Source organism: Euleptes europaea, chromosome 4, assembly GCF_029931775.1.
Source record: "Euleptes europaea isolate rEulEur1 chromosome 4, rEulEur1.hap1, whole genome shotgun sequence".
In the NCBI taxonomy this organism is placed as follows: domain Eukaryota; kingdom Metazoa; phylum Chordata; class Lepidosauria; order Squamata; family Sphaerodactylidae; genus Euleptes; species Euleptes europaea.
This window is the reverse complement of record NC_079315.1, coordinates 20,937,778-20,950,333: the sequence shown is the minus strand read 5'-3', so window position 1 is coordinate 20,950,333 and position 12,556 is coordinate 20,937,778. Positions and strand designations below refer to the sequence as shown.

Here is a 12,556-nt window from a genome sequence, read left to right as displayed (position 1 = left end):
GACGATGTGGTTGGCTCCGGTGAGCGCGCCGATCACTTCGGTGCGACTGACTCCATCGGTTCGAATGACTGCGCTGACCAGAATGGCTCCGGAGACCTGAACGGCTCCTACGGGCAGAGGAGGTTTTGATGGCCGGGTGGCTTCGGACGTCAAGACTTCGCCGGCCGGAACGACTCCGAGGGCTCGGACGACTCCGACGGCCGGAACAACTCCAACGGTCAGAACGACTCCGACGGCCGGAACGACTCCGACGGCCGGAACGGCTCCGACGGCCGGAACGGCTCCGACGGCCGGAACGGCTCCAACGGCCGGAACGGCTCCGACGGCCAGACAAGCTCCGACGGCCAGACAAGCTCCGACGGTCATGATGACTCCGACGACTGGAACAACTCCGCCATCTTGGGGCTGCTGAGGCCCCGAGGCGATTCCTTCGTCCAAGGATACTTGCGGCACATCCTTGTAGAGGTGAAGGAGATGCTCCTTGAACTCTGCTGAGACCTCCTGGGCCCTGCTCGGATCTGGAGCCGAGGGGGTTTCCAGGAGATGGGGAGGAGAGTCCTCCACAGTAATAATCGGTAGCGCAGACCCGTCGAAGGAGCGCGGAGCCGTCTCAACCTGAGGTTGGAGCCGCGACGGCGTCGATGACAATCGGCGTCGAGAAGATCTTGGCGACTTTGAGGGGGAACGGCGTCGACTACTCTTCGATGACTCCAATGGAGACTTTGGCGGTCTGGAAGGCAGACGGCGTCTGGGGGACCTGAAGCGGGAAACATGCTTTGACGAGTTGCGGCCGCGGCCATCTTGGGAGCCCAGGGCTATAAACTTCGCCAGGTGAAGAACAACTGAGGATGGCTTCCTCGAGGAGGGAACCCCACCGGACTCACCAACTAGGGCCCCTTCAGAAGACTTAACATTACCGGATGGACGGTCAGGCGAGTCCCCTTGCGGACGAAGGAACGCCTTGTAAAGGTGGGAGATAAGGCGGGTAGAACATTCCCTGAGAGCTTTGGCAGTGAGTTTCCCACAGCTCTTGCAGGAAGAGGAAACGTGGCCTTCTCCCAGGCAAAGGAGGCATTCCTTGTGAGGATCAGACTTTGCCACCTTCGCCCCACAAGAAGAGCATTTCTTAAACGGTGGAACTTTCTTAGACTCCATTGCTACGAACGAAGCTAAGCACGTTCTCTCTCCGTGGCGGCAGAAAGAGAACTGGAGGGAAGAGTGCTCCCTCCTCCTTGGGTCATGTGACTGAGGGGCGGGGAGATTACATGCCCCGAGGGGAGGGGGAGCACTCTTTTGGAATTTGCTAGAAGCTAACAATTCTTATCCGTGGCTGGCCTGCGCCTGCACAGTCCCAATGTGGGACTGCATAGAAGCCATTCAGATGAAGAAAGCTTCTCCTGAACGTTAAAACAGCTGACATTAGATAAAAACAAAGCAAGGAATTTAGATCTGGGTTAACGGTATAAAGGGCAGTACGGCACATAAAGAGGTCCGTCCCCAAATTCAGAGGATCCGCAGGTGCATAAGAGGGAGGCCATCGGGATTTGGGCACAGCGTCCAGCCAACACAGCTGTTGACAACTTAGGACTGAGCTGTCAGGAGTAGTATCCAGGGTGGGCTGAATTCCCATCAGCCACCAACATGAAGAAACATTTACGGAATGTAATAATGTACCATTCCCTGTCAGTGGAGCAGAGAATCCCGGGCAGTGAGTGGACTTTCCTGGATCGATTGTTTCTCTGCGGGTGTTCTCAGAGAGAGAACCTGTTGAACCGCCCACCAGCCAAATGGGGCATCAACCAAGGAACATGTGTCTAGTCCACCATGATGAACAAAGGTGGAAAGGGTTGCCTTAGCGATCTTCCGCAAAAGAGCTTGGGTTCTGAAAGCATAGATATATATATGCCGTGGAGATGCAGGTTGGATATCTGCCTGCTGGAGGTGACAACTAGTAAAAAGGTGTTATGTTGCAAACAGGCTCAAATAGTGGCTGGGAAGAAGGAGGAGGGGTAGGAGTGGGTTTTTATAAGCCGACTTTCTCTACCACTTAAGGCAGAATCAAACCAGCTTATAATCACCTTCCCCTCGCACAACAGACACCCTGTGAGGTAGGTGAGGCTGAGAGAGCTCTACAAGAGCTGTGACTGGCCCAAGGTCACCCTTTTTCGTGTGTAGGAGTGGGGAAACCAACCCAGTTCACCAGATTAGTGTCCGCCGCTCATGTGGAGGAGTGGGGAATCAAACCCAGTTCTCCAGATCAGAGTCCACTGCTCCAAGCCACCGCTCTTAACCACTGCAACACGCTGGCTTTCACACTGGTCAGAGCCTTGGTGTAAATCCCTGGATGGGAATCTATGTATTGGGTGGGGAGGGAGATTGCAAGCTTGTCTGTTTAAGGTAACGGTCTGCTGAGAGATCTAGAGACATCCTTGCCCAGGACTGTAGACAAAGCATCCTCTTGATGTTTCAGCAGGTTTGTCCTGAAGCCTTATGGAGGCTCGAAAGGCCAGGACTCCTGTGGCTCCAAGAGCCACACTCTCTTGCAATGGTACAGTCCTTGTGTTCTTTGTAGCTTTGCAAATTCAATTTTTTGAGTCTCTACAGGAGACCAGAATGGTATCAATGATCTCCTTCGAGTACCCAAAACTGCAGAGAATTTTCTATTAAGTCAGAAAGGAGAAGCCACGCTGAGTCCACATGAAGAAAAAAGCTCCTTAAAGAGGAGACGTTGAGCATATGGAACTAACCACAGTGGTATTGTGGCAACTGAATGAGGTGTGAATGAGGGCTGTGGCTCAGTGGTAGAGCATCTGCTGGGAATGTCGAAGGTCCCAGGTTCAATCCCCGGCATCTCCAGTTAAAAGGACGAGGCAAATAGGTGATGTAAAAGACCTCAGCCTGAGACCCTGGAGAGCCGCTGCTGGTCTGAGTAGACAATACTGACTTTGATGGACCAAGGGTCTGATTCAGTATACAGCAGCTTCCTGTGTTCATGTGTGTACCAGGGCCTGTCACAGACCCTGATCGTTAATGGTATATGGTAGAACAAAGCAGGCCTGAGAATTTACTTTCACCATTTCAGCAAAGTTCTTAGTGTTACATTCTTGTTAAGATAACTGTGAATCATTGGATGCATGCCCAGAAATAAATCTTACAAAACGAGAAACAATCAGATCACTGGTTTGCAACGTTGCTATGGGAAAGTTAAACCTAAGCTCAGACATGCTTATATACTCCAGGAGAAAAATGGATTGGTTTTGACAGAGTTGTGTGAATTTCACATAATTGGGCCTACATGATGGCCACGTCAAAAACACTTCTGAATCTCTCAGAGGCGGGTTGTGTGACAGTATCTAATCTTTTTGGAAGGGCTTTGATGAGAATCTCAGAAATGCATTTTATCTTTTAATCTTAAAATACAGCGGATCGGAGATGATATGTACGTCTTTCTGCTTCTGATTTCATTGTACCCGTTCTAACATGACAGGTTGCTCCTGGGAGTTGGAGCAGACCGGGTGTCCAGCTGAAGCGGTGAGGATTTTCTTCTTTTAAAAAATTACGGTCTTTTATGGAGAAGGCGAAAGTAGGTCCTCTGAGGAATGAGAACACAGTCTGGTTGGGAGAGAGTAGGAGGAGTAGGAGTAGGTTTTTTATATGCCGACTTTCTCTACCACTTAAGGGAGACTCAAACTGGCTTACAATCACCTTCCCTTCCCCTCCCCACAACAGACACCCTGTGAGGCAGGTGGGGCTGAGAGAGCTATAAGAAAGCTGTGACTAGCCCAAGGTCACCCAGTTGGCTTCATGTGCAGGAGTAGGGAAACCAACCCAGTTCACCAGATTAGAATCCACCACTCATGTGGAGGAGTGGGGAATCAAATCCGGTTCTCCAGATTAGAGTCCACCGCTCCAAACCACCGCTCTTAACCACAACACAAAGAAAGACAAAGAAACCCACCATGGTGGTCCTTGTAAGGGCATCAAGGTGAGATATAAATTTTATAAAATAAAATAAAGTAAAATGCAATGCAATGTAAAAAAATAAAGAGTCAGAAAGTTCTAAAACTATGTGGAGAAAGAATAAAAAGCCCAGCTGCGGAAAGGGCCTGGAGCAGGAAGGTGCCTCCACCCACTAGCAAGGAGAAACACGTCACTCATTTGCACAGTCCTGCCTGCAGAAAAGCTAAAGAAGTAGCACCACCTGGATTCCCTCCTCCATCAAATCAGAACTTCTCTAGTGCACAAGTCCTTTAAGGAAAATACCCTACTGCTAACCACTCCACTAGAGGGAACAGATGTGGATCAGTTTCTCAAGCTTGCTGCCTACGCATCTTTTAAAAACTAAAAAAAATCTCCCCCAGGACAGGGGCCGTGGCTCAGTGGTAGAGCATCTGCTTGGCATGCTGAAGGTCCCAGGTTCAGTCCCAGGTATCTCCAGTTAAAGGGACCAGGCAAATAGGGGATGTGAAAGACCTCAGCCTGAGACCCTGGAGAACCGCTGCCGGTCTGAGTTAGGCAATACTGACTCTGATGGACCAAGGGTCTGATTCAGTATAAGGCAGCTTCATGTGTTCTTGTGTGACAGGTCTGCACTTAGATCCATTAAGACTGCACATCCTGTGCTTGCCCCCCCTGATCTGCCTGTGACTGGACAGAAGTTAAACGCAGATCTATACTGCAGGGACTAGGAACATTTACAGACCCTGCAGTCGCCTCCACCTTTAGATGATTCTTTATTCTTCCTATTGTGTTGTATCCTACAAGATTTCATACTCCATTGCAGCCCACTAAACAAATCGAATGAAATAATAATAGCCTCTTGTATATAAAAAGGTTTGGAACCTACACTTAAATCAACCCAGTTTCCCTAATGTGGAGAACAAAGCCCTGCCCCTGTCCTTCGAGCAAGCTCCATTCTCTGACTTTTCCATTCTCGGGAGACAAAAAAAACAGCACTGTTTTCTTTAGCTAGAAGGAAGCCATGCTAATATAAATGCTTAGAAGTGTTTTTAATATGTAGAGCTGAAAAAATAATTGCTTTGTTTAGACAGCACTAAAAAGACATGGCAATATCACTAGCTCCCCAGGCGCGAAGCAAAGACAACAGTCAGCTGTTGCTGACAGGAATAACAGGGGGGAAGATCTGTCTTGTTACTGTGCTGTCAAGCAGCTTCCACTTACTATTAAGGATACTGACAAAGTCTCCCCCCCTTTTTAACAAGCACTGGGTATTAAATCCACCAAATGCTCAGAATCAACTGCAGCCAGTTACCTGGAGAGTTGGGAGGAAAGGCAGCACAGCATAGCCTGATTCCATCAGATCTCAGAAGCTAAGCAGGGGCGGAGACCACCAAGGAAAGCTCCGTAGAGGAAGGCAATGGCAAACCACCTCTGCTCATCTCTTGCCTTGAAAGCCCCTTGCAGGGGTCTCCATAAGTCGGTTGTGACTTGGTGGCCCTTAAGTAGGTATGTACCTGGAGAGTTCAAGCAAGTGATGGGCTAACAGCTACCTGCTCGGCAAGCTAAATAAAACAGAGTCTTGTGGCACCCTAAAAAAACCAACACATTTATTGGCATATGTTTCCATGAGCCAGAGAGGTGCAGCGGTTATACTAGGGTTGGGTTCAAATCCCTGCTTGCTGTGAAACTCACAAGAACTTAAGAAAAGCCCTGCTGGATCAGACCAAGGCATCAAGTCCAGCAGTCTGTTCACACAGTGGACAACCAGGTGCCTCTAGGAAGCCCACAAACAAGACAACTGCAGCAGCACCATCCTGCCTGTGTTCCACAGCACCTAAGTTAATAGGCATGCTCCTCTGAATAGGTATGCATCACGACTAGTATCCATTTTTACTAGTAGCCATGAATAGCCCTCTCCTCCATGAACTTGTCCCCTCCCCTCTTAAAACCTTCCAAGTTGGCAGCCATCACCACATCCTGGGGCAGGGAGTTCCACAATCTTGCTAGCTTCCCCCCTCCTCTGAGTCTGACATTCATTGGATCCTGAATCCATCAGAGGCAGCATACTCTGTCGACTCACTAAATGGCCTTGATCCAGGCCTCCTTCCTCTGCCTTAACCTACCTCACATGCAGCACAACTCTATTCAGAGTTATTCCAGTCTAAGCGCACTGAAATGAATGGGCTTAGACTGGAGTAACTCTCCTTAAGATTGCACTGAGAGTTATTGAGAAGGTAAAATGAAGGTGTAAACCAGACGTGCTGCAATCACGTTGGCGTGGCCGCATGCGATGACTCACCTCCACCCAAAAAACCTCCCACCGGACCAGAACAGGGACCCAGTAAGCCTATATGAAAGTCAAGCCACGCCATTAACTTCAGCATGGTGGCTCTGATGTATGTGAACATAGGATCGGAGCCCTAAGAACTTATGCAATATGCTTGGTTCTGCAAATCACCGTGCGGGCTTCCATTAAGACAACGAATGCGGTGCTCCAAACAAATTACCTTAAAGTTCTTCTGGTAAGATTTGTACTGGAATGCACGTTTCTGCAGCTCATCAAGGACCTCTTGCAACTCTGCTAGAAGTTGTCTCACTCTGTCTTGGTCAGCACTAATATCCAAAATCTGGGGGTCCTGTTAAAAAACACAAAACTTGTTACTTTTACAGTTCACTTTCAAAGAAGGGTCAGCAAAAGTGCCTGATGTCAGATTAGTAAAAAGAAACTGATGAGCTCAGTGCAGAATATTCTCAAGGTCTAAAATGAAGTGCAATGCATCGGCAATCAACTCTCTCCCCCATTCTAATGTCTGTTGTAAGAAGCCCATGAACATCCTGCTCAGCTTCTTCCTGCTGTTAGCAGAGCTAAGCAACTGCTTGTTGCAAATGGCTGGTTAACTTGGGCTCAAGCAGGTTTGAATAACCCTTTGCCTCTTTCTTTACTCTCGGAGGAGTTGAATTAGTGGGCAGAGTCAATGCTTTTAGCCTTTCACCCCTTGCTAAATTCAAAATATGGTCCCTTTAAAAAAAAAACGGCTCCCTAGGCCCAGTAAGATTTCCCCACCATCTTTCTGTATGCCGTGAGTTCATAAAGTAGACTCTGTGAATGAAACCCAAAGTGACCATGCTGCCCACTGCTAAGACTGGAACATCTCATGAAGTTGGCACCTGACATATAAACCTGCCTTATATGGAGGGTAGATATTACCCCTAGATATTACCCCTACCCTACCACCCCACTGAGCAAAAGTTGAGGCGCCTCTCTGGTCTAAGGGGCCGTCCTCCAACTAGAGTGGCTCTACTGTTGGAGGAAGAGCCACAAGTCAGAGGAAGGAGGATGGTTGGTTGGTTGGTTCCCCCCCCCCCCCATTCCCCGATTGGTTGGTTGGTTCCCTCCCCCCCTCATTCCCCGATATGGCACCTGCTCCATGTTTCAGGAAGACCTTGCCTGATAGGGCTTGTGGTTGGCTGGTGGTTCCACCTTGAAACAGCCACTGCCAGAGGAAGGCATAGGCTGCCAGCCTTCCTGAGGTGCAGGGATGCCAGGGATAGAAATGAATGTGACTTTCGGTAGATGGTTGTTTTGGCTCATCACAAGCTGCAGAGTACCAATGCACTAAAGTGAGTACCAATGCACTCAGGAGGTGGTGAGCTCTCTTTCCCAAGAGGTTTTTAAGCAGAGGCTAGATGCCCACCTGTCAGCAATGCTGATTATATGACCTTAGATTGTGAGAGGGAGGGCATCTTGGTCATCTTTGGGGAATGGAGTAGGGGTCACTGGGGGTGGGGGGGGAGGTACTTGTGAATTTCCTGCATTGTGCAGGGGGTTGGACTAGATGACCCCGGTGGTCCCTTCCAACTCTATGAGTCTATAAACCGTTGGTTGTCATACACCTTAGCTCTCTAGTATGGCAATCAGTATTCAGTAGCAACAAAAATGTGTAACACTGTTGTAATGGCAAACTCTGTCATATATTCTTTCCATGATTTATTATTCCTGTACCTCAGATGCACGTTTCACGTCTTTAACCTCTTCGTTTAGTTCTTGAACGTCTTGGTCTAAAAGTTGACAGAATTTAACGATGCTGGCATCTCGTTCACCCACAGATTTGTCGATGGCATTGCGAACAGTCACAATGGATGGTTTCAAAGTTGCAAACAAAGCAAAATCTTCAGGAGGAGCTGGTATTGCATACAGTTCAATAAGCTGATACATCTTTGTCACTACTTTTGATTCATCCTCAAGAGTTTCAATCTGGAGGAAGGGTGAAAAATCCATTATTCTTCTATTTGTTTTGAAAACCATCTTAAACTAAGACCAATACCATTGGTGCTTCTAAACTGCCATAATATATAGTGTTAAATGTAAAAAGGGAAAAATGACACACAATCATCTCCAATTTGTTTAAAATGGCACAAAGACAGGCAATTTTGCCTACCTATCTATTAAAAAAGCCAATTATCAACTTTATGTTACACTCTCAAATGTGTTTATGAAACAGAATTCAAGCTGGTGCGATGCAGAGGGAAAAGGTAAGACTACGCTGATCAGAGGAGCCAGTGTGGTGTAATGGTTAAGAATAGTGGACTCTAATCTATAGAACTGGGTTTGATTGCCACATGAAGCCTGCTGGGTGACCTTGGCCCAGTCACAGTTCTCTCAGAACTTTCTCTGCCCACATGGAGGCAGGCAATGGCAAACCACCTCTGAACATCTCTTGCCTTGAAAATCCTACGGGATCACCATACGACAAATGTGACTAGACAGCACACACACACACATACACATAGGTTGATAAGAGAACGCTTGATGCTAAATGGCTGGGTCACCAGGGATGGTGCGTTGCTTCAGCCTCTACCGTAATGGGGCTGCCCTGTGTGATTGCCATTCATCCTGACAGGGAAAAATAAAGCACTGGATGAAGGAAGACTGCTGAAGCAAGGACAAAAATCTGCCTTCCACTCCTTCCACTCCTTCCACAGGCAGGCCCTGCTGGCCTCTCCCAGGCCGCAGTGAAGGCGCGAGGGCGGCGGGAGGGGCGGCGGGGCCTTCCTGCACTCAGGCAGGCCCTGCTGGCCTCTCCCAGGCCGCAGAGAAGGCGTGTGGGATGGCGGCTGCGGCGGCGGTAAGTTCCCCCTCTCTCCCCCCTCCCCCCTCCCCTACCGTATTGACCCGCGTATAAGCCGAGTTGGCTTTTTTCAACCCTTTTTTTGGGCTGAAAAACTCGGCTTATACGCGAGTATATACGGTAAGTATTTTATAAGGGTTGAATAATAGATACTGACGGAGTAGAGATGGTAAATATAGTAACTTCACTACTGAATAGCTTTTTAGAGAGAATGTTAATGAATCAGTATTAAGAGGTAAAAAAGCAAGTATAAAACTAGAAAATAGACACTGTTAAATAGGGTTTTAGCGATCTTTTAGCATTTCTTGCAGTATGGGTTTTATTAGTAATTAGGTCGGCTGTGTTGCATGCTATGATAGGTATAGGCACATTTTTAGAAGAGGGGAAAATGCTGTATGTTTGTTGTGTGCATGTGGGGTTAGTTATGTTTTTGTATTTAACAAATAAAACAATACAAATATTTTTCTCTTGAACACCATGGGCCTCTTGCCTATGTATTTGTGGAGCCGCTCCAGAGGACCTAATTCATCTCACCTTATTCAGTCCTCTTTATACAGAGCCCAGACTTAAATTACTCGGAGGATTCTAAAGGGCCTAAATCTTTCCCCAGATCCAGAGAAGCTGCTCTTTCTCCTATCAGACGCCAATCCTGATGTTTCCTACAAAATGTCATTCTTTGCTTAAGCAGCCAAGAAAATCCGAGCTAAAGCTGTTTTTAATCAGGGAACTTAACATATTTAAATACTAGCTTCTTGGGGATCAGACTGTTTTAAAGTTATTTCAATGTTATTTTAATGTTTTGTATGGTGGATTGTGATGGCCTTCGGCCACAGACAATAAACTTTATATCACATAATAATTTTTTAAAAAAAGACATGAGGGGAAGGTCTGACAATAGTATGCCTGCATTACGCAGGCTTTCTTCTTGGAGGTTCAGTGACCTGAGGCAAGTGGCACAGAGGGGGCCACTGTTAATCTGTTTGTGCACTTCCTAGGGGGCATCTGGCCGGCCACTGTTGGAAATGGGACGAGGGGCAAGACGAGCCCTTCATCAGATCCAGCTGGGCTCTTCTTGCATTCTTGGTTAGTGAAAAGCAGGGAGCGTGGGGCTCTCAATGTACATACGCTATGGACAGGAAGGTCACTAGAGCCTTCTGTTTAGCTAGACTGAATGCAAACCCCTCTATGGCCATGCAAGGCAGAATTTTGAATGTACCATACCCAGACAGGACCTGTCCTTGCTTTTCTGGCTCTACTGATTCATTAGCTCATTCCCTTTTGGAATGCCGCTTTTATGAGGAACTTGTGTGTGTGTGAAGTGCCGTCGAGTCGCTTCAGACTCATGGCGACCCTATGAATCGATGTCCTCCAAAATGTCCCATCCTTGACAGCCTTGCTCAGGTCTTGCAAACTGAGGGCTGTGGCTTCCTTTATTGAGTCAATCCATCTCTTGTTGGGTCTTCCTCTTTTCCTGCTGCCCTCAACTTTTCCTAGCATGACTGTCTTTTCTAGTGACTCTTGTCTTCTCATGAGGAACTTAGATCACGTTATATCTTTCCCCTTTTAACATATAAATCTAATCCCTCTGTGTCTGACATAATGGCTTTTTAAAAAATTAAGTGTCAGGGATCCCAAGGCTACATTGTCAGTGGCAAGATTTATTTCAGTCCTTATATCCCTCAAACATTAGATCTAAAATTACGCTGCTCAAGAGCAATGGCTCAAGGAGCTTCTAAGGGATAAAGGAAAGGAAAGAAAGAGGGTCAGGTGAGGGAAGCCCAAAAGCAAGTAAAGCGCAGTTCTCTTCCATGGATGAAGTGGCAATCACTTCCTAAAAGGTTCGATGCTGTCAATTAGGGTCATTGCTAATTAACAGTAGACGTATAGGAAACATACCCTGTCCTGTATTTCATCAAGGAAAATCAAGCAAGACACATATTCTGTAGTGGTTGATGGCAGAAATTCAAGTTTAAATTTGGCATCCTGGGCCTCAGTTAGGATGGCGGCCACTTTTTTCCTCGCAATTATGGGAAGCATTTCGTTGATAACCTAAAACGCAAAGGCAGACGTTAATTGGCATAACGTGTACTAGAAAAATTCAAGGGAGAAAAGCTATTTTGCACAAGTGGTTTACGATGCTTACAATGCAATCCTAAACGAGTTATACCCTTCCAAATCCACTAGTCAGTGGGCCACTCTGCTTAGGATTGCATTATTAATTATGAGTCAGTTTCTTAGTCAAGACATGTAACATGTACTGTATCTTCTGCAACAGTCGCACTTTCTTTGTCATAGTAATTATTTCTTCAATTTCTTTCCCTTACACTCCATGCCACAAAGGTACCTCCTATGCTCCAGACTCTTATCAGCTGCCTGACTGCTGCCTACCTACCCAACCAGAGCTTCCCCTTACATAGGCTGGTGGTCTCCGCACAAAGTGCAGAGAGCAAAAGTGAGAGAAAACTTCGCAAATTTCGCACAGTATGTCTCCCGGCCCTAAGTGATTATGCCCATTGTAGTAATTTGCCTTAGCAAATCAAAAATAAATTATTTTTATTAATATGAACGGATTTACCTCCAAACAGCGTTGTGGTGATGGAATTAGTTTGTCTTTCAATTTTTTAGCATCTATGAGAAGCAATCCTAGATTTCTCTTCTGCTTTATGGCCAGTGCTTCATTGTGTTGTGTGTGATACCTCACCAGTCGTTCAGCAAAGAATGTAACATCTGTAAGTTTTATTTACAACGAGACATACAGTTATCAACCATGTCCAAAACACTCTGTAGACCATTTTCCCAGTCTATGCCATTTAAAAAACCAACATAAATGCAAGAGGTTTTTTTTCCCCTTTTCTTAGTAAGCCAGTGAGGCGTAGTGGGTTGGTTACTAATGCAAGCTGAGTCACCCTCTCTCAGCCTGACCTACCTGTTGAAGACAAAGAGGAGTGGGTGGGGAATGTGCCCCCCCCCCCGAGCTCCTTAGAGGAAAGGTAGGATAAAAATGCCATTAATAAGTTCATTAGAAAAGTAAATCTTCCAGTTATAACACTTACAGTTCAATTCTATGTAGAGCTACTCCAATCTAAACTCACTGATTTCAACAGGCTTAGATTGGAGAACCCCTGCAGAGGACTGCACTGTCAAAGTCGTCCACTAGCCATAGGAATATGCATATTAATAAAATTAACAACCCATTTGCCTAAATTAGAACGAATGCTTTTAAAAATGAAATAATAAAGTGCAACAGAAACCTTGCCCTAACCTCAGTGCCTCAGGCTAGCCTGATGTCAGATCTCAGAAGCTAAGCGGGGTGGGGAGGAGGAGAAGGGGAGGAGGAGGAGGAAGAGGAAGAGGAAGAAGAAGAAGAAGAAGAGTTGGTGTTTATATGCCGACTTTCTCTACCACTTAAGGGAGACTCAAACCGGCTTACAATCACCTTCCCTTCCCCTCCCCACAACAGACACCGG

The 12,556-nt window shown here is 46.8% G+C and overlaps 1 protein-coding gene across 1 annotated transcript in view; it reads right to left on the bottom strand.

Annotated features, from left to right (window-relative positions):
- Positions 1 to 12,556, bottom strand: part of DNAH6 (dynein axonemal heavy chain 6) — a 258,559-nt gene that overhangs the window by 233,912 nt on the left and 12,091 nt on the right. Inside the window, exons 6-9 of the mRNA XM_056849234.1 lie at positions 11,665 to 11,816; positions 10,986 to 11,138; positions 7,964 to 8,215; positions 6,468 to 6,596 (exon numbers count right to left, since the gene is read on the bottom strand). Coding sequence (XP_056705212.1) covers positions 6,468 to 6,596; positions 7,964 to 8,215; positions 10,986 to 11,138; positions 11,665 to 11,816 — 686 coding nt within the window. The remainder of the gene's footprint in view (positions 1 to 6,467; positions 6,597 to 7,963; positions 8,216 to 10,985; positions 11,139 to 11,664; positions 11,817 to 12,556) is intronic.